At 41.4% G+C, this 17,846-nt stretch overlaps 2 protein-coding genes across 2 annotated transcripts; one reads left to right on the plus strand and one right to left on the minus strand.

Annotated features, from left to right (window-relative positions):
• Positions 1 to 1,598: 1,598 nt before the first annotated feature.
• Positions 1,599 to 5,065, minus strand: LOC135486264 (ATP synthase subunit delta, mitochondrial-like). Its single transcript, XM_064768943.1, has 4 exons — positions 4,905 to 5,065; positions 3,796 to 3,949; positions 3,185 to 3,273; positions 1,599 to 2,438 (listed from the first exon to the last, which is right to left on the minus strand). The coding sequence occupies exons 1-4, from the start codon at positions 5,028 to 5,030 to the stop codon at positions 2,313 to 2,315; spliced, it is 495 nt and encodes a 164-aa protein (XP_064625013.1). The 5' UTR covers positions 5,031 to 5,065; the 3' UTR covers positions 1,599 to 2,312.
• A 194-nt stretch (positions 5,066 to 5,259) lies between these two features.
• Positions 5,260 to 14,653, plus strand: LOC135486788 (UDP-sugar transporter protein SLC35A5-like). The gene is made up of 6 exons (XM_064769888.1): positions 5,260 to 5,402; positions 8,632 to 8,768; positions 9,390 to 9,488; positions 10,129 to 10,262; positions 11,752 to 11,819; positions 12,003 to 14,653. The coding sequence occupies exons 2-6, from the start codon at positions 8,666 to 8,668 to the stop codon at positions 12,844 to 12,846; spliced, it is 1,248 nt and encodes a 415-aa protein (XP_064625958.1). The 5' UTR covers positions 5,260 to 5,402; positions 8,632 to 8,665; the 3' UTR covers positions 12,847 to 14,653.
• The last annotated feature ends 3,193 nt before the right edge of the window (positions 14,654 to 17,846 follow it).

The following is a 17,846-nucleotide window of genomic DNA, read 5'->3' on the forward strand; positions in this document are numbered from 1 at the left end:
ATGGCCTATTCAAGATTACTTACAATTCTGTGTAGATAGAGGGGCAGCGGTAGCGCAGTGGAAGAGAGTCGGCCTCATGATCAGAAGGTCGTGGGTTCGACTCCCGGCCGAGTCACTCCTTGGTTCCCCTACTGGTCGAGTTCAAGTGAGCACCTTCTGGTTGCTCCTTGAAACCCCCAATTGATTTTCGTGGAGACCGGGGTAATAATATGATATCCCAAAGCGCTTTGAGCGAGAACTATAGTGTCACGGAATTGCGCTATATAAAAGACTCATTATTATTATTATTATTAGAGCTAGACATGGTCTGGTGTTAACTACCGACTGGAAAGGTTGTAAAAATGTCTCTATCCGGTTATAACCAAAGGATGAGTATGTTATGTCGTATAATCAATGACTATAAACCATGTTGTCAGGACAACATGGGATGAGGTCATGCAGAAGATAATTGGATAGGTTGTGACAATGTTGCCAACAGTTGCAACTCTGAGAAAGGGTAGGACACGGTATTATTCTAAATAGGCAAAGCTGGCGATACGTCTAAAGTGGCCTGCAATACAGTGCCGACTTGATTGGCCGAGACAAAGTTTCTCTCCAAGAAGCTCATAACAGCAGTTTCCAAACCAAAAATGACCAGCTCTGACTTACTTACTTTGTCCTCTTAGTGCCTAGAGGGGACATAAGGCTTCAATTTTCTGTCTCCACGTTGACCGGTCGGCAGCTTGTCTGTAGATGTTCGCCCACGTCAGACCAAGCAGCCTCATCTCCTCCTCTACAGAACGTTGCCAGGTCTCTTTTGGACAGCCTTGGTTCCTCTTTCTGTTGGCTGTCCAATTGAGTGCGATCCTTGGGAGTGTGCCAGGTGGAATTCGGCACACATATCTCAGCCAGTTCCATCCAGTGAAGTCTTTACCTGATTTGAAGTTTCTGTAGCAATAGTGTATTTTCACACGTATGGGGTGCTAACCCTATGCCAAAACCCCCAACCTGGAGGACCTGGGAAGTCAACTATTCTGTCTATGCAAAGATGTTTGAAAAATAAAACATATTAAACTGACTTCTCACCAGCCAGTCTGGCATTGTTGAGCCTGCCAGAAGTTTTCACTCCAGCCAGCATAGCCATCCGTGTCATTGAAGTACACAAGCTGCTACACCACTTCAAGGTAACGGACTCAACAGTAACAGACTCAACAGTAACAGACTCAACAGTAAGACTCAACAGTAACAGACTCAACAGTAACAGACTCAACAGTAACAGACTCAACAGTAAGACTCAACAGTAACAGAGACTCAACAGTAACAGGTCTGAAGCTCTTTCTTATCAACTTGCAGTTTACTGGGGCAGAATCAACACAGATGAAGTCCACCAAATTTAACAGCCAGAGTATATCGTCATCTATCAAAGAAATTTCTTGCATCTAGACTTTTTTGCCAATTGCCACTCTTACCACAATTGAAGGAAGTGCACATGTAGTACATAAACGTATACACCATGAAATGCAAAAGGACGTCACTATTGCGAACTCCTACGTGCATGAATATATAGGTGTTGATGTAGACATTCTGCATCACACCCCCTAATAACGTCAAACAATCAATTCGAGAATGGTGCAATTATTACCAATTCAATTTGAATATAAACAGCACAATCTAGTGAGTTAATCACAGGACTTCCTAAGTTCACAGCAAAACCTAAAGTTCTCAATCATCTCATACAGTATCAATGTCTCTCTGGAGCATTTCTTACTGTCCAGTTTTTTTGTGTGTGGTCCAAATAACTTGATATACTAGTACTAAACAGTTAGGTCTTATTACAAAACTTAATAAATTTCTTAAGTCTTGCATTTCAATTGAATAGTCAAGGAAACTGGCATGACTGCACATGTTAACAAACACTTGAGTAATACAAATTTAGGTCTGTTGATCAGCTTATTTGCGAGACCATCTATTTTAGGTTTCGGGTGTAAATTAGTGAATATCATGAAAACCGCCTAATGAAAACGAGAATTTTCACAAACTTGTTCTTAACTTTTCACGGCCTACACTATATTACTCAAATGAGACAAGTCTGCAACAACTTCAGATGCAAGAAACAAGACAGGATATCATTACTGCTTCCGACAGTCAGTTATCAAGAATAAATAAAAACTTGTTTCATAATTTCTTGTTCAAAGTAACATTTGTTGTCTAACTTTGAGAAGGGGAATCCACTTGTGATGTTCAAATGATGTCAAAGTTATGAGATTTTTAATTTTCAAAGGATGATTCTACCATATGTACACACTCCAAAATGCTCCCTAAAATCACTGATCTTAATGTCCTGTTGCCTTTTGTAAAGCTTCGTAACAATCGATCGCTACTTGGGCCTCGGCTTTTGCTACCTCTGATGAAGCGGATGTCAGTTCTTGTTGGGCTTTGGTGAGTCCTTCCCGGATTGCCTGTAGAGAAAAGGAGAGAAATAAAGTCAAAGACGATGTTCGCATTATAAACAGAGTGTTACAAGTTGGGCAAATTAGGAGCATGTCTCTTTATTTTCCCTTTAGACAATGACAAAAACCCTGGGCTGCTTGTAAGACAAAGGACCAGGCTTTTACAATGAAAAGAGCAGCATCACTGTTTTTTCCTCCCCTGGATGAGTTGGCTTTACAGGAGTCCCCAGGCGGGACAGAATCCCGCATAAGTTACCATTGCATTTGCCCACAGCGGGATGCCATCCCGGCTACCATGCCTTGTATCTTTGTTATCTTGACAAGTGCTCAAAATGAACCCAAATTTCGAAAAGTCTTTGGTGACGTTGAAAGGTTGGGGTTATGTTTGGTGGTATACGGAAGAAAGATTTTTGGTTTATTTAGGTGTTTTAGAGAACACTCACAAAAATGTTTGTGGGTGAACAGATAGAAGAATGTAGAACTTCCAGCAATATCAATATGGTCCCCAGACTGTGGGTCTGGGGCCCATAATGATATCTCTCCACCTTGTCCAAAGGATATTTCCTTTGGAGGGGGACAGATGGGCTTTGAGTGAGATCACTCCCCTTTAAATTGTGAATGTTTGAGCAACTACTTCACTTTTACAGACCAAACGCACAAGTCAAACCAGGTAATTCATAACACCCACTTGGCAGTCGCAATACTGCAGAGACGGTTGAGCTTACACAAAAGCTAGCTTCAGGATGAAATCTTACCTGACCATCTACTCTGTCTAGGGGTGTCGCTTCCTCTGCTAGGATTTGAACAGACGAATCTGAATTGATGGTGACTGATCCACTGCTCACTGAAAGGAGAAAAAGGATGATGTCTTAAAACATTTCATATGTGATAATGAAAACTTTGTTCATCCAAATTTTACGGCATGAAAAGAGAACTGCATGCTATACCGTACACATCAAGTTTTTGTGCCTCTGTATACGATTTTTTTTTACTCTTTATAAAAATTTGCAATTTTCATTATGGTGGATTACAATTTACAGTTAGTTTTTTAAATCAACTAATTTTTTTTTCTTGCAAATTGAGGTAATTTTCAAAATCCTTAAAAATAAAACATGCGCAAAACTTGATATTAGTATTACATGATCGAGAGAGGTGCTGGCTTTGGCTCTTTCTTATTGCATAGCTTTTTTGTCAACAAAAAAGTTATTGATATAATTATAAACAACGATAAATTCAATTGACATTTGACATCAACGTTGCTGTAAATGAAATAATTTGTCATGGATTTCTTCGGGCCATTGGCTTTTTTAATGAGTTGACATTTTCTACAGTTTTGTTGAGGTAATCAATAATCATATGCACTTACCAAAAACATTATTAGTGGAGCCATCCTCCTCGTATACCTTGACAACTCCTGGTCTCAGAACAGCTAGTAATGGAACGTGTTCCGGCAGAATACCAAAGTCGCCAGACAAGGAAGGGACGTCAACCTGCTTCACACTGGCATCTCTATAGAATACCTGAAAGGAAAGGACATATGCTACCTCATAATTCCACTGCACACCAATAGATGGATATGTCATTCTGGTGTCGCCGATAAATCATTGGCATGAAGCATCCGTGCGCAACCTCCTCTCAACAGAAGATGGCGTGAAGCGACAATTTTAACGTTGCATGATCGTTGCCAGATTCACCTGGACACAAGGAGTTTTTCTCACCTAGGCCTACCTCATGACTTAGGGGTTGGCCATAGGCACGGCCATTTTGGTTAGAACTTGAAATCTCAAAGCAATTAGAACGCCTTCAAAACAAAGTGTATGCCAATTTCAAGGCTGGGAGTCTGTTCTCTCAGGTAAACAAAGAACTGACTCCCACCCTTGAAATTGGCATTCACTTCCTTTTGAAAGCATGAGTCAATAGAGTCATGCACACATGCAAATGCCGAGGTCGGGGAAGTAAACTCGATCAACCTGCCAAACACATGGGTAAAAATGCAATCAATGTCGATTTTCTACAAAATAACAACATATAATTCAAGGGTGGTCAAGGCAAGAGTTCTTAATTTTCTAGACGTTGAACAAGATGCTTGCGATCGGTATGCATGCATTGCGCGGTTTTGCTGTAGTTTGCACGGGAAGGGGAAGCCAATGGTTAGTTCAATGAATCTTTAGTTGGGTCGGTCCGACCATGTCAATGTGTGACGTATGCCCTTTCAAGTATCTGACTGACAAAAGGCCTAGGCCTATGACAATGACATGAGTAGCGTGGCCATGGTAACGCCACTGCTGCACCATTGCTAGACAGAAAAGCCGAGTTTGGGCTGGCAACTCTGATCATCTCACAACCAATTAGGAACTTGGTCATTTGTTTGAGCTTTACTTTACATATTATATAGAGGGCGCTAACGGACGGTGCAGAAAATGCCGAAGATCTTCACTTTCCAGCCAGATTTCGAGCCTTTCCATGATTGTTTACCTCTGATGGTGATGCAAATGTAAAAGCCATATCAGCATAACTTCTATTTGCTTGTGTGGTAGCGATTAGGCGCCCACATTGCTTGAAAATGCCTCCCAAACGAGCAGCCGGTCGAAGCAAAGCCATTTTTTGAGAAAAGATGGTTCGGAAGTGAAGGTCATTCCCAGGATGCACCTCACTTTTAGCGGATCATGAAAATCATTGCGAGAAAATGTAACTTCAAATGATTATTTGACATAAATTGGTGAATATCAATCAAAAATCGTCAGGTGATATTTTTGTCGTCTTCTAAGCTACCAACTCGCTACAGTTAAATTAAAATTTTTTCTCCAAAACGGGTGCAATTTGTCATGAGAGCGATAAATTTTAAGAATAATTCGTGGTGCGTTTTGAGAAGTACCACGTCCACGAATTTTATCATGTTTATTTTTCGAAAATGTTCGTAATTGCAGATTACGGCTCCCGTGAATTAAGAAATAGTGCTTTAGGGAATAATAGGTATTGGATGATTCGTTCTTAAGATAACATATATGTCAATTAGCACGTCTGAATCGACAATAAAACATAGGTAAATTGTTGGATTGGATTGGAAACAATCGCCTGAATCGGTAATCACGTTCCCTGCACTCAGCACTGCATGGCCACTCCCACCGTACCACTCCCAGGGCCACGGGGCCGGGCCTATCGCGTGCCACAGCCACTCCCTGTCATGGCCCCATTGACCGACTGTCTCACACGCATGCGCTGGTGTCCCTCAAAAGGCGCGGAAGGAGTTTACAACCCCTGATCACAGCCAAAAAAAAAGGTCATTGATTTATGTAAGTGCCATTGTTCAATGGATTTATAGTTTTATACCGGTAGTTGAGAGCAATATCAAACTATGTATTTCCGATCAGGGATTGTAAATTTTAACCATAGGGGCCACACACAGTCCCAAATAATGCGAAGCCACAGTAGACAGTCGGGATTTTTCGAACAATGGAGCACAAATTGCCTGATTGGGAGTACAGCCTGAAGGGGACGTTAAAGGGGTAGGCCTATGCCGTTCGTAATTGCTTGTGGTCCAGTTAAATAGAAGTCCACCAATACACAGTGCCAGTGCAGTTATTATGTGTACAAATTTGTTTAAACTTGGTATTCATATTATTTGTGGCTAACCATTATTTGTATACAGTAGAACCTCTCTATTAGGACACCCTCGGGACTGACAAGCTCTGTCATATGATATAGAGATGTGTCCTGATTAGAAAGGTCAAATTGAATGGATACAACCAATTTGGGACCAAAACTAGTGTCCTTAGAGAGGTTGTCCTTAACAGTGAAGTTGTCCTTAATATAGAGGTGTCCGCTAAGGGAGGTTCCACTGTATCTGTCTACACAATAACAATGTTAAAATTTATATTTAGTATGTATTTCCGCAATTGGACATTTTAAAATTCAATTACAAATTCAAAATTTTTAACGAACGGCGTAGGCCTTTAACAAACCTGATGATAGCTTGAACGGGCGTAACCGCCCTTTGAACAAATCACCCAATCAGGATGCAGAAATCAGTGCATCCCGAGACGAGCGCTAGTGCTGCCATCTATATGTATAGAAGTATCAGAGCACAATGCACATGAATGCAACTGAACAACATCCATGAAAGACCGACTTTCTATGTTTCATTGTTTGTGACCAGTATTTTTCCATTATTCGTTGCTGAATCAAATAAACTAGACAACATCAGCTTGACACACAACCACAAACATAAATCATCATATGCTTTACATCTGCTGCAACTGAAGATTGGCTATAAGTATAAAATCGATAATTCAATTTTTCTTGAAGCGGTTTTATTCATAATCGTATAGAAACTTGACACGCCTCCCTATTGATTCTTCACCTTCTGAGCATGGGCAAATGCCCCAATCTCGATGCGCAAATCTATCAAAACGATTTTGGTACTTCACGATCTGGATGCTGCAACCTCTTGTGGCAGCAAAACGCATCCTTCAGGATATATTGCAAGGAGCCTCATGGCCTAGTGGTTTACACTGCTGGCCACCACGCAATAGGGCCCGGGGAGAACCCAGGATCGTATGTCTGGATGAACTGGCGTGGCTTTCAAGGAACTAAAATTCCTGGCTCTTCACAGGCCTTCGAATGAGACTCAAAACCGAGGTTCCTTGTACCTGGTGTCTATGCCAGGGCAAGCTAGGACCCCCACCAAGTGAGAAACATGAGTAGCTTGCGTGGACTCTATCTCTCTCGCCAAAGTCGGACCACTTGGCCAATAAACCCAATTGGCGCCTAACTGTAGTGGCACGCAGGATACGCTCATCCCGCCTTGGAGGATTACTCGTAGGAGAATGACCCCTCCAAGTGCAGAGCGAACGCTGAAGAAGAAGAAGAAGAAGGATATATTGCCCCATTTGGCTGGTATAGCTCTATTGGCAAAAAGTCCTGACTGGTAGATCTATTAAAAAGATTTTGGTACTTCACGATCTGGATGCTGCAGCCTCTTGTGGCAGCAAAACGCATCCTTCAGGATATATTGGCCCATTTGGCTGTTGTAGCTCCATTGGGCAAAAAGTCCTGACTGGTAGATTGATGTCAAAAGACATCTTATCACCATGCCATATAGGACTTTTGAGGTATCCGAATCCAAATGCCAAACAGAACAAATGCGCACACTCAGAACAATTCTTAAGGCCTTAGCTGACTTCGGACAATAGGGCTTTTTACACGGTGCGGGTTCATCGGAACCGGCCTAAACCCACCTCGGGTCGGTTCCCTCAAAGCCAGTTCACCTGGATGAAATCGTATTTAGATGGTGCGGGTTAGTTGAACCGGCTTCGATCCCATTCGAGGCCAGTTCGTTCGCACTGTGGCCGATGGTGGCGTTTCAGAATCCCTGTCGACTGGAGGCACAGGCACGTGGAGGTAATCACTCAATTAATCGATATCAATAATCAATAAGCCACCAATCGAGTGACAAACACACCCTTACAAACTTCGCGACGGCTTTTCAAAGTCTTCCCAAAAGTCGCTGCCGTTTCGAGGAATGCTACTTTAATTTGGCATAAAGTTTTAGTCCGATAGGCCTATATATTATCAACTCTTTGATGAAAATTGGAAAAGTTTAAGAAATTTTAAAACCAAGTAAGGCATTCGACGGTCACCATATGCTGCAGCGTGTATATGCGTGGAGCAATGTATCAATGTACACGGCCTAGGTCAGTTTAAAGCCAGTTCGCATTTACACGACAATTAGAACCCGCCTGAACCGACCTTAACCGGCCTGAACCCTCCTGAATAGGCCCGAGACTCAGCTTTGCGACGAGTCTCGGGCCGGTTCGGTTAAAGTCAGTTAAGGTCGGTTCAGGCTGATTTAATCGTATTTACACGGTGCTTTTTATTCTGAACTGGTCTCGAACCGGATCGAACACGTACCGTGTAAATGGCCCTATCGCCATAAGCCACTGTGCAAACCCTTTGTTTCAGGTTAAGCACATGTCTGGTCAGCGCTCAAACAAACTTCTTCAAAAGTGTAGATTGTTGTGTTTATGGTATATCGCATTATCATTCTGTCACTCAAGAAGTTTAATGCCAATTCGGTATTGGCCTTTAAAGAACCAGTCTAGGAGACAACACACCAACATTGCCAAGTGCGGGCTGTTGTAGCCAGTGACTGATGTCACTGTTGATCATTTATGCCCTCCTATATGTGGCTTTTCTCTTCCAGGTTTGCCACTTTGATTGAAGAGTGAAATAAGAAAATGAAGTGGCCTCGTTCCATCTTGACCACTGCTGGCCTGGCTGTAGTCTTCATCAGCCTTGGCTCGTTGAAAGTTCTGCTCATCAAGTTTTCTGAAAATGAAGGTAAGGCTTGACCCTTGAACTGGCATCGTCGCGTTATTCATTGAGTTTCGTTGAAAGATCGTTATCGGAAAATTTTTCAAATTAAAAAAAAAGAATTGGCAGTTAAAGGGTTAAATTAAAACATCACATCACCCTGGACAATCGATTCCTCAGATTGGGAGAATCAGGTAGGCCTTAGCTTGCAGAGCTTGCCTGTCCTGGGAGAGGAAAACTTTATTCAGTCTAGTTAGAAAAACTATGTTGTAGAGTCTTTCAAGAAAATATTTTTGTCTTCATCTGGTGTTTAGGTTCTTCAAGCATGATTTGCATCATAGAGAAGTAGTGTAGGCTATTTTGATACATTGTGCCTTAATTGGACGAATATAAAGACGAGATGAACACGAAGATTCGATTGTGGTTGTTGTTATCTTGTACACTTTTCACAATTTCCGAATAAGCCGTTCGGGGCGCCGAAGACAACATATAACACTGTCGCAGTATGCGACAAGTAGTTACATGTGGGTTTGTCCTTTAAAATTATCACTGACACTTAATAGCAAATGCCATTCCTGTAAAACTACAAACCCTGATTAAAAAATTCACTGTTCAAGATAAAAAATGGTTTTATTTGGTTTTTTTCAGAAGGGAAGTATGAGTATCTCCCCGTGACTGTGAACGTCTCATCAGAGCTCATCAAGTTGGTGGTGTGTCTTCTTTTGTCCATAAAATATTTCATTAAAGGTGAGGCCAGTGCATCATTATTGTTACTCATCAATTTCTATCAATAGCAAGGTTTCGCCACTCTCACAAATTCCAAATTGTTGTCTATTTTAGTGATGCCACAATTATTTGTTTTTTTAGCTGATTGATACTAGTCTGTCAAAGCTAGACGTAGGCATGCATACGGCCAGCACCTTCAAATACGTAACATACAACATACATACATAAGATACCTTGCTGAAACATGAGTTATATGTACTTCTAAACTAAAGTTTGTAATTTGTGATTGTTGAGATACCTCACTAATGAAGCAAGTCCAATGTTACGTATTAGTCTAGACTTTTTCTGGAGCAGATTTCTTGTAAATGCAGAATTGTGTGTAAAGCCCGACCTCTGAAGAAAATATGTCCTGAGCTGTCAAATTTTCCATGTCATTGAGATTAGAATAGGAAAGTGACGAAGTGGTGAGGGGAATATGCAGTGTTCTTGCCAGGGCGTAAAAAAAGGTTTTGATAGCAACCTGTTTAAAGCTGAGGCCAGGAGTGTGTGGCTTAATAAGGTTTTTCATGTCTACTAACATGGTGGGCAAGTTATAGGTGTTAGTTATTCATAGTTGGCTATTTCCCAAGCAAGACTAACAGGTCTCTGTCTTTCATTACAGATCACAGAGACGGCAAGTCATTCTGCTGCAGCAGCAGAACGGAGGTTCTCGACTTTGCAAAATGGTCTGTGCCTGGGGCCCTTTATTTCATGGACAATTTGATTGCATTTTACATTATCAGATATTTCCAGCCAGTGAGTATATGATTTATTTACTTTCTTGTTTTACCAATAACTAGAATGAGTTTTCTTTTCAATTAAAAAAAAAATCGGGGATTCTTTCACCAAAGCTAATGACGTAGAAATCCCTTTTTTTACACTCGGGACGTCTTTGTACACTGCAGTATTATCTCTGCATAATAAAGTAAGCTGGCTAAAGATGACTTCCAAATAACCCCACTTTGCACATTGTCAAGCTTTGGCTTAACCCTTTTGCTGCGGATCCTAGCACGTCATGTCACATGCCCCATCAAATGCGGGTGATGTGCATAGCACGTCATGCCCTACTGTAATTTCAAATTCATCAGCACTTGGCCGCAGCCTCTCTTAACATGCCATATGCACTCGGAAAACATCAATTTGATCCAAATACTATAGATGGCGACACTTTTGAATATGTGACCCACCACGGCAAAATGGGTTGCATGTCGCACAGAAGATTAGCCTCAAACGACACCAGGACATAATAGATAAAAATTGATACACTCAGATTTCACAAAAGGCAGACAATAGTGAAATGAACAACCAGTCCATCTCAACCTGTCAAGCTTGAAGCGACTTGTGACTCATTTTGCTATGGTTGTCACATATTTGCATGTTCAAATAAAAGTAAGCGCAGTGCTGCATTGCTATCCACTGCTTGTGCAGGCTGAAAAATGGCTGCTAGAGCGAAAGGGTGAAAGATGCAAATTGTGACGTGCCTTAATTGTTATAATTGTTGTGTGTAGATAAGTGACAGAAGGGCAGTGAATTAAATGTCATTTTCACAATAATGTAACCTATGTGATATCTTGATAAGAGGACTTGTTGCCATTCACTCTGGCTCACAGTGACGCTGGCAGAGTAAATTGGAGAGACATAGTTATGCAGTTTGTATCTTCTTTTGTCAATTGGAAATTGTTTTATAGTCTGGTTCAAGATGTTGAAAACTGTTGGATATCACTGTCATTTTCACAATTGTGACCCGTCACAGCAAAACCAGGCGCATGTCGCACAGAAGATGAGCTTAAATGACACCAGGAGATGATGGAAGAAATTGATGTGCTCATATTTCACAAGAGGCAGACAATAGAGAAATGAACAAACAGTCCGTCGCACCCTGCCAAGCTCAGAGCGACATGCGCTTGGTTTTGCTGTGACGGGTCACAATTGCTCTTGGATAGTACTTTACTGCAAGATATGGTTCCTGTACAATTTGCTCATCATGAAAATGTCTGACAATGTGCGACATGGCTACCTTTGCCAATAACTCAATGTCTGTTGTTGACCCTGTGTGCCTAGGCCTACTTTCTATGCGGGAGACATTTGTGTCTCATTTTATAGGAGAATGTTATATTAGGAAGTTCCTGCTCATGGCATCTGAGCTCCCTCTGTATGATCATTTCATTCTTTAACAAAGCTTACAGGAGTTAGGATCTCAAAGGCTTAGGGGTCAAGATATGATATACCTTTGCTTCTTTTGCAGGCGATGGTAGTTTTACTTGGAAACTTTTACATCATCACAACGGCTGTGCTCTTCAGGATTCTGCTCAAGTGAGTTAACAGGAAAATTATTAAACTGCGGAAAAAAAAACTTGTAAAGTACTACATTTATTATGTTAGGACACAACTTTGAACAGCATTTATTCCTTTAAGGGATGTAGATGTACGTTAAGCAAACCACGTCTTCTAGTTACTTGATGTCCAAAATAATCTTTTTTGCTTGTTTTCTTCCAGGAGGAAACTCAATCGGACTCAATGGGTGTCGCTGTTCATCCTCTTCCTGTCCATCATGATCTTATCCCTCCAATCACAGCAGGACGTTCAAGTGGATCACCATAGGCATCACGCTGTCAATCATCTTGTTGCTACGGACAACCAGAATATGACAGGTGTCTGTCAACCAATGAGACACTCGTTTTCAGTACAGCACAAAAATACTACGAATTCTAAATTAGAAAGACAGGATGTCTTTACTGACACGATAGACAATTCTGGTGGATTTAAATTCGAATTTAACGAAGGATACATTCTAGTCCTCATACAGTGCATTATATCTTCGACTGCAAACGTCTATAATGAAAAAATATTCAAGGAAGGTGCTGGCATGGAGGAAAGCATTTATATTCAGAATAGTAAACTGTATTTCTTCGGGGTCATATTCAATGCCATAATTCTTCTCATTCAGAGTATCTACCGTGGTAGATTACTGCACTGTGGCTTTTTCTACGGACACAATATCTACTCCGTCATGTTAACATTTGTGACTGCAGGCTATGGACTGACGGTGGCGTTAATTTTGAAGTTCCGTGATAATATGTTCCATGTGATGTCGACACAAGCTACGACGGTTCTGATGATTTCAGCGTCGATGTACTTCTTCAACTTCCGGCCGCCCTTGGAGTTTTTCCTCAGTGCTCCGATAGTCTTGTCTGCAATCTACCTGTTTAATATAACGAAGAGTAAAAAGACTGACGGTAATGGAGATTATAGACCATTGGAAAACGCAGAAGATGGTGACGTACCAGAGGAGAGGCGAGCTCTCGTCAATGTGATAGCCAATGATTTACTGGAAGATTAACCCAATATCCTCCTATGCCAAGGTCTACTTGCTGTAAGTTCAATGCCGATTTCAATGCAAAAACTTGCTGCTTTTTCCGTGTTCAGGATTTGACACACATTCACCCAGTTACTTGAAATGATATCGTTCGAAGTGAGTGGACATTTCTTATATTTCTTATTGACAGAAATTTGACGGTGAGTAAATGATTGTTCACTCAGAACTCGTCACTAATTCGGCATTTAATTCATGGTGACTGCTGACCTGGGGGTACAGGGTTTGCATTGACTGGTGCATGAGGGTAGCTCGGTAGCAAGCCATGTCTTTCAAAAATGAAGGTGCTCACTTTTTTGAGCCTTCTAGATATTTCAAGGCCCACACTTTTAAAGGGTAATTGGATTAATTAGATCTAAGAGCCAAATTTGTAGCTTACTTGTTGCAACCAGAATTTTCACTGTTTTCTGTTTGCTATACTAGCTTGCTGTAGTCTGCCAGACTAGAATTTGCGGGGACAAATCGAAATTAAAAAAAAAGTTTGAGGTGCTCAATTTTCTGAGCTATGTGCTCATGAAAGTGAGCACCTTAATTTGATTTAAGGTGCACTGAGGTGCTCAAGTGTAATTGAGCGCCTTAAAAGGCAAGGCCTACCGAAGGCATTATTTCTTTGTATAAACCTGCATTGATTGACTAACCCATGCCTATTCTATCAAACACAGGATTTTTGGCTCACCGTAGGGGAGTCTATACAACAGCGCAGTGTCCGTCGTCCGTCGTCGCCATCGTCTGTATCCTGTTTCAAAAACAGTGGCACGTTTCTTAACTGCTAAAGGTACGAACTTGAAACTTTGTACACAGGACCCCCCCAGGTCAGGTGACCTCTGACAAAGAATTTCGGTCTGATCTCATTCTTGACTTGGCCACCAGGGGGCCAGAAGTGGAAACCTAAAAGTGTGATATCTCTCTTATGAGTGACTTGTTTTCGATGAAATATTTATGGTAGGTTCTCCTAGCAAGGATACATCACATATCATATGGGTTTTAGATTTAACCTAATTTTCAAGGTCACAGATGTCAAATGGCGTAAATTGGCCGTTTGAGTGTAACTATAGCACGTTTCTTAACTGCTAAAGCTATGAACTTGAATATCGGTACAGATGACTCCCTACATCATATAACCGCTGACATCAAATTTCAATCTGATCTTATTCTTGACTTGACCACCAGGGGGCCAAAACTAAAAAAGGTAAAAAGTGCAATATCTCGCTTAATAGTGACTTGTTTTTGATAATATTCTTATGGTACTTACTCCAAGCATAGATGCATCACATGTCATACCGACTTTGGTTTGACCTATATGCTATACATGTACAATGTTTCTTAACCAGGATGAATTACAAAGCTTCAGCGTGGAAAAAACAAAGTGGCTTGGAAGGGATTTGAACCCGACACCTTTTTGTCAAAAGTTCTGGACACAATCCAACTTTATGCTGAAATTAGCCTTTTATTCAATTTCTCCGAACTTTTTGTTACACCTCCTATTAAACATGTTAAAATTCTCAACAACCAGGTACAAATCCCCTTTGTATTATGAAAATACTTTTTGTCTTACTGCAATTTGTAGTCTACCTCTCGCCTACAGTCCTAATCCCAATTGACATCCGTCCTGCTTCGCGTCCCACGCGTCAATGACGCACAAGTGACATGCTTATCTTTCTATTTTTCACATATATTACGCTCGGTCCATGCGCCACTTATGCACGACCTACGCACTAGGTAGCGTGTCACTGACGCTATTTGGGTGATTATCAGATTAGGGGCCCAATAGGACTTTTCAAGGACAGAAACATATTTATTATGGAATATTTGTGATTCCAATGTTTTTACAATATATGGTATGCTAGGCTTCTGAAATAATGCCTTAAAAAATTACTTCCCTCTTGTATCCGCCATTTTTTACCTTGCAATAATGAGAAGAGAAACGACGATGTCAACTCCGTTACAAACGTTTTATTAGTAACAAATTCACCAGAATACAAGTAGAACTCTATTTCTGTGCATTTCAGATAACAAAATCTGCTTGGCATATAACTTCATAGTAAAAATGAGTATCTCTTGGCAGGAAAAAATTATGTTGATAACACATGTAACATGCAACATGTTTTCTGTCAAAGTGCGTTCTGAGGATTTTAATTGCAATAAAACTTAATCATTGTTAATTCGACTCCCTAACAAACCAGTTCAAATTTTCATGAATAATGTCAATATGCCACTGCAAGTGTATCCATGTAAACATTTATGCCACCTATCCATGTACTTTTCTTTACTCTTCTAATATGTTTACATTGTCTTCATACTGTAACGGAGTTGATGAACTTCAACAACAAACCTACAACTTGAGAAATTAACATTGTTAACAGTAATAACATAAAAACCATATCTTTAGTGCTTTGTAAGGGTAGGTCTATCCTCAGCCACCTGCCTTTAGAGAATTTTCTTTAACTATTTTATTCCATTGTGTATTGGATCAACTCCGTTACATCTTTAGCTGCTATAAAAGCGAATCTTACAAAGGCAGTTCCTTCTAACAATGTTAATTTCTCATTGCTAACTTGAGAATATTGAGTTGAAATAACAAAATACAGTTAAACCATCAAAATTCAGTAAAAAGTGCCCATCAGTCAACTGGCTGTGTGACATAACCATCAAACCCTTTAACACATTTACAAGTTTTACCGTCACCTAAACACCTCCCTGTTGGTCTGACCCAATGATGTTCAAGAGACAAGGTGTGGTGCACCTATCCGACCTGGAATTTGGTTTTGTAGGTGAGGGGTTTAACCTCAAGCAAAGTACTTATTCCAGGTTGCCATCGGTAAGATCAACTGACGCTTCGATTTGTGCTATGGGTCAGGAATAATAGAAACAACTTTGTCATATGTGTACCACAGTGTCATGTCATCACTTGGTTCCACAAATTTGTTGTAACCAACCTTACGAAGTTCATGGACTTCAACAGAGTCTTGATCATTATTCAATATTTTGCCAATGTAAGGCTTTCCATCGTAGTCTACAATGGCCCATTTCCCCACCAGATCATCTTTCATGCTGAAGCTTTGGGGGTTTTCTGTTGGCTCTGGTCCCTCAGGAACAGCTGGTGGTGTTTCTGCTGGTTCTGGTCTCTCAGGAATAGCTGGTGCAGCTTCCACAGGAGTAGTAGGGATGAAATCTGCTGGCTCAAGTTCCTCTGGGGAATTGTCCTCTTCTGCCGTCTTGGCAAATATCACCTCCTTATCTTTGTAGCAGGAGCATTGTGTCGGCCAGGTGCAGTAACAGCTAAGCACTTTGGTCAAAATGTGATACTTGGCCTGGGTGCAAACTTGGTGTACCTTCATGATCCCTTTCACTGCTGGAATATGAATTGGTGTTTTCTCATCCATGTTTGAAATGTCTGATGCTGGAATGTAATGGAGGCTCACTGATGTTTCTGCATCAATCAATTCATCATACAACGCTTTAGCAGTAGGAATGTCCTTCCCTTTGGCTACAAGGTCATCTGCTGTTCTTTTAATCACACCACCTATACCGTCCGGGGCACCCTTACCATGCCCGGATTCGAAGTAGTTCCAGATTCCACCTACAAACCCTAGCTCATACAGGACGGATGAGAACAGACAGAGGTTCGTGCGGTTCCGGTATTGCATTGTGGGGCCATCTGAAAAAAAGTGTATGACACAGGATCCTCTTGTCTTCAAATGACGGAGGATAGAATCTAGGTGGGCCCAAATCGCCACAGGGTCATGGCGCATCGATTCTGACAATGTGCAAAATGACAATAGATCATTGACTGACCTTGAGTATGCTACACCGGTGTGAAGTGACACCTGCTGATTTGAGGCGCCAAAATGTGTGCTCTGAATTTCTGTTGCGTACTTGCAGAGATAGTTCTCACTCCAATCTATGTGGACAATTGCCTCATCTTCGGCTAGTTCCAGCTTGAGATCTCTGTAGGCCCTGTACATGTGGACACAGTTCCCCCTTTAGCGTGTCTAAAAAGGAAGTTTGAAGGTCATGTACAGTACCGACTACCTTGTCTTTGATGGTCTTCTGCGCTACCTTCTCCACACCATCCTTCGTATAAACCTCTCGGACTGTGTTCCACTGCCACCACCAGGTACTTTGGTTTGCAGGTAGAGTTGCCGGGAAGGTCAGCTTGGAATCAGCACATCCACATGTACCGTACATGCAGGCGTAGCTCTTGGGGTCACAAACAACAAGCTTCATAGTATCCTCGGCGTTTTTTGCTTCCAGTAAGTGGAGCTCATGAAGCCTATCTGCTTGCAGCTGGATGTTTGCATGTTTTTTACAAAGGCACGTGTCACGGTCACCAACCTTTGGTGTGATGACCCAAAATGGTCGCAAGCGACAGAACGCAGTGTAGCTGATTTTCATGGTGTAACAGGAAAGGGCCACCCGCAATGAAATGGAACGAACTTAAATGAAAGAATAACCGGATTCACTTCACCTCTGGCGGTGTTTATTTTATTCGAAAGCCTGATACTAAAAGCGATCTAGGTATATACAAGTAGGGAGATGCACAGACAAATTATCAACTTACGACTGTCCTAGACCGGTACCCGACGATGACATTGGTCCAAAACCGGTGATTAAACGGGTGTACGATATATGATGATAAATGAATATTATAAGTATAGCCGATCCTTTCCCTTGTGCTATTCCAACGTGGTCTCACTCACCGCATACTTGACTCCCCGTTATTCCCCCTCAAGACAAAGAAACGGAAGGCTTATCCCCTCGCCCCCTGACCCTCAGGTGTAAGATGCCCTTCGGCGATGCTGGGAATTGCATGTTTAAGTATATAGAGTATAGTATAAAAAGGATGCCTGACCAGGCAAGAAGTAACACGAGAACCAGTCTCGCCACACACAGGTATGTCAGGGGAAGGGACAGTCTTACAATTATGGCAACTTCGCCGACAAACAATGTATCACATAAAAGCTATG

Source organism: Lineus longissimus, chromosome 4, assembly GCF_910592395.1.
Source record: "Lineus longissimus chromosome 4, tnLinLong1.2, whole genome shotgun sequence".
Lineage (NCBI taxonomy): Eukaryota > Metazoa > Nemertea > Pilidiophora > Heteronemertea > Lineidae > Lineus > Lineus longissimus.

Bases quoted from the DNA above. Each gene is read 5' to 3' on its own strand.
- LOC135486264 (XM_064768943.1), bottom strand. From the start codon at position 5,030: ATGGCTTTGCTTCGACCGGCTGCTCGTTTGGGAGGCATTTTCAAGCAA. The intron at 3,950-4,904 runs GTAAACAATCAT...CTTTCCTTTCAG, and splicing joins CATTTGCATCACCATCAGAG to GTATTCTATAGAGATGCCAG. The intron at 3,274-3,795 runs GTAAGTGCATAT...TTCTCCTTTCAG, and splicing joins CTCCACTAATAATGTTTTTG to TGAGCAGTGGATCAGTCACC.
- LOC135486788 (XM_064769888.1), top strand. From the start codon at position 8,666: ATGAAGTGGCCTCGTTCCATCTTGACCACTGCTGGCCTGGCTGTAGTC. The intron at 8,769-9,389 runs GTAAGGCTTGAC...GGTTTTTTTCAG, and splicing joins CAAGTTTTCTGAAAATGAAG to AAGGGAAGTATGAGTATCTC. The intron at 9,489-10,128 runs GTGAGGCCAGTG...CTTTCATTACAG, and splicing joins CATAAAATATTTCATTAAAG to ATCACAGAGACGGCAAGTCA.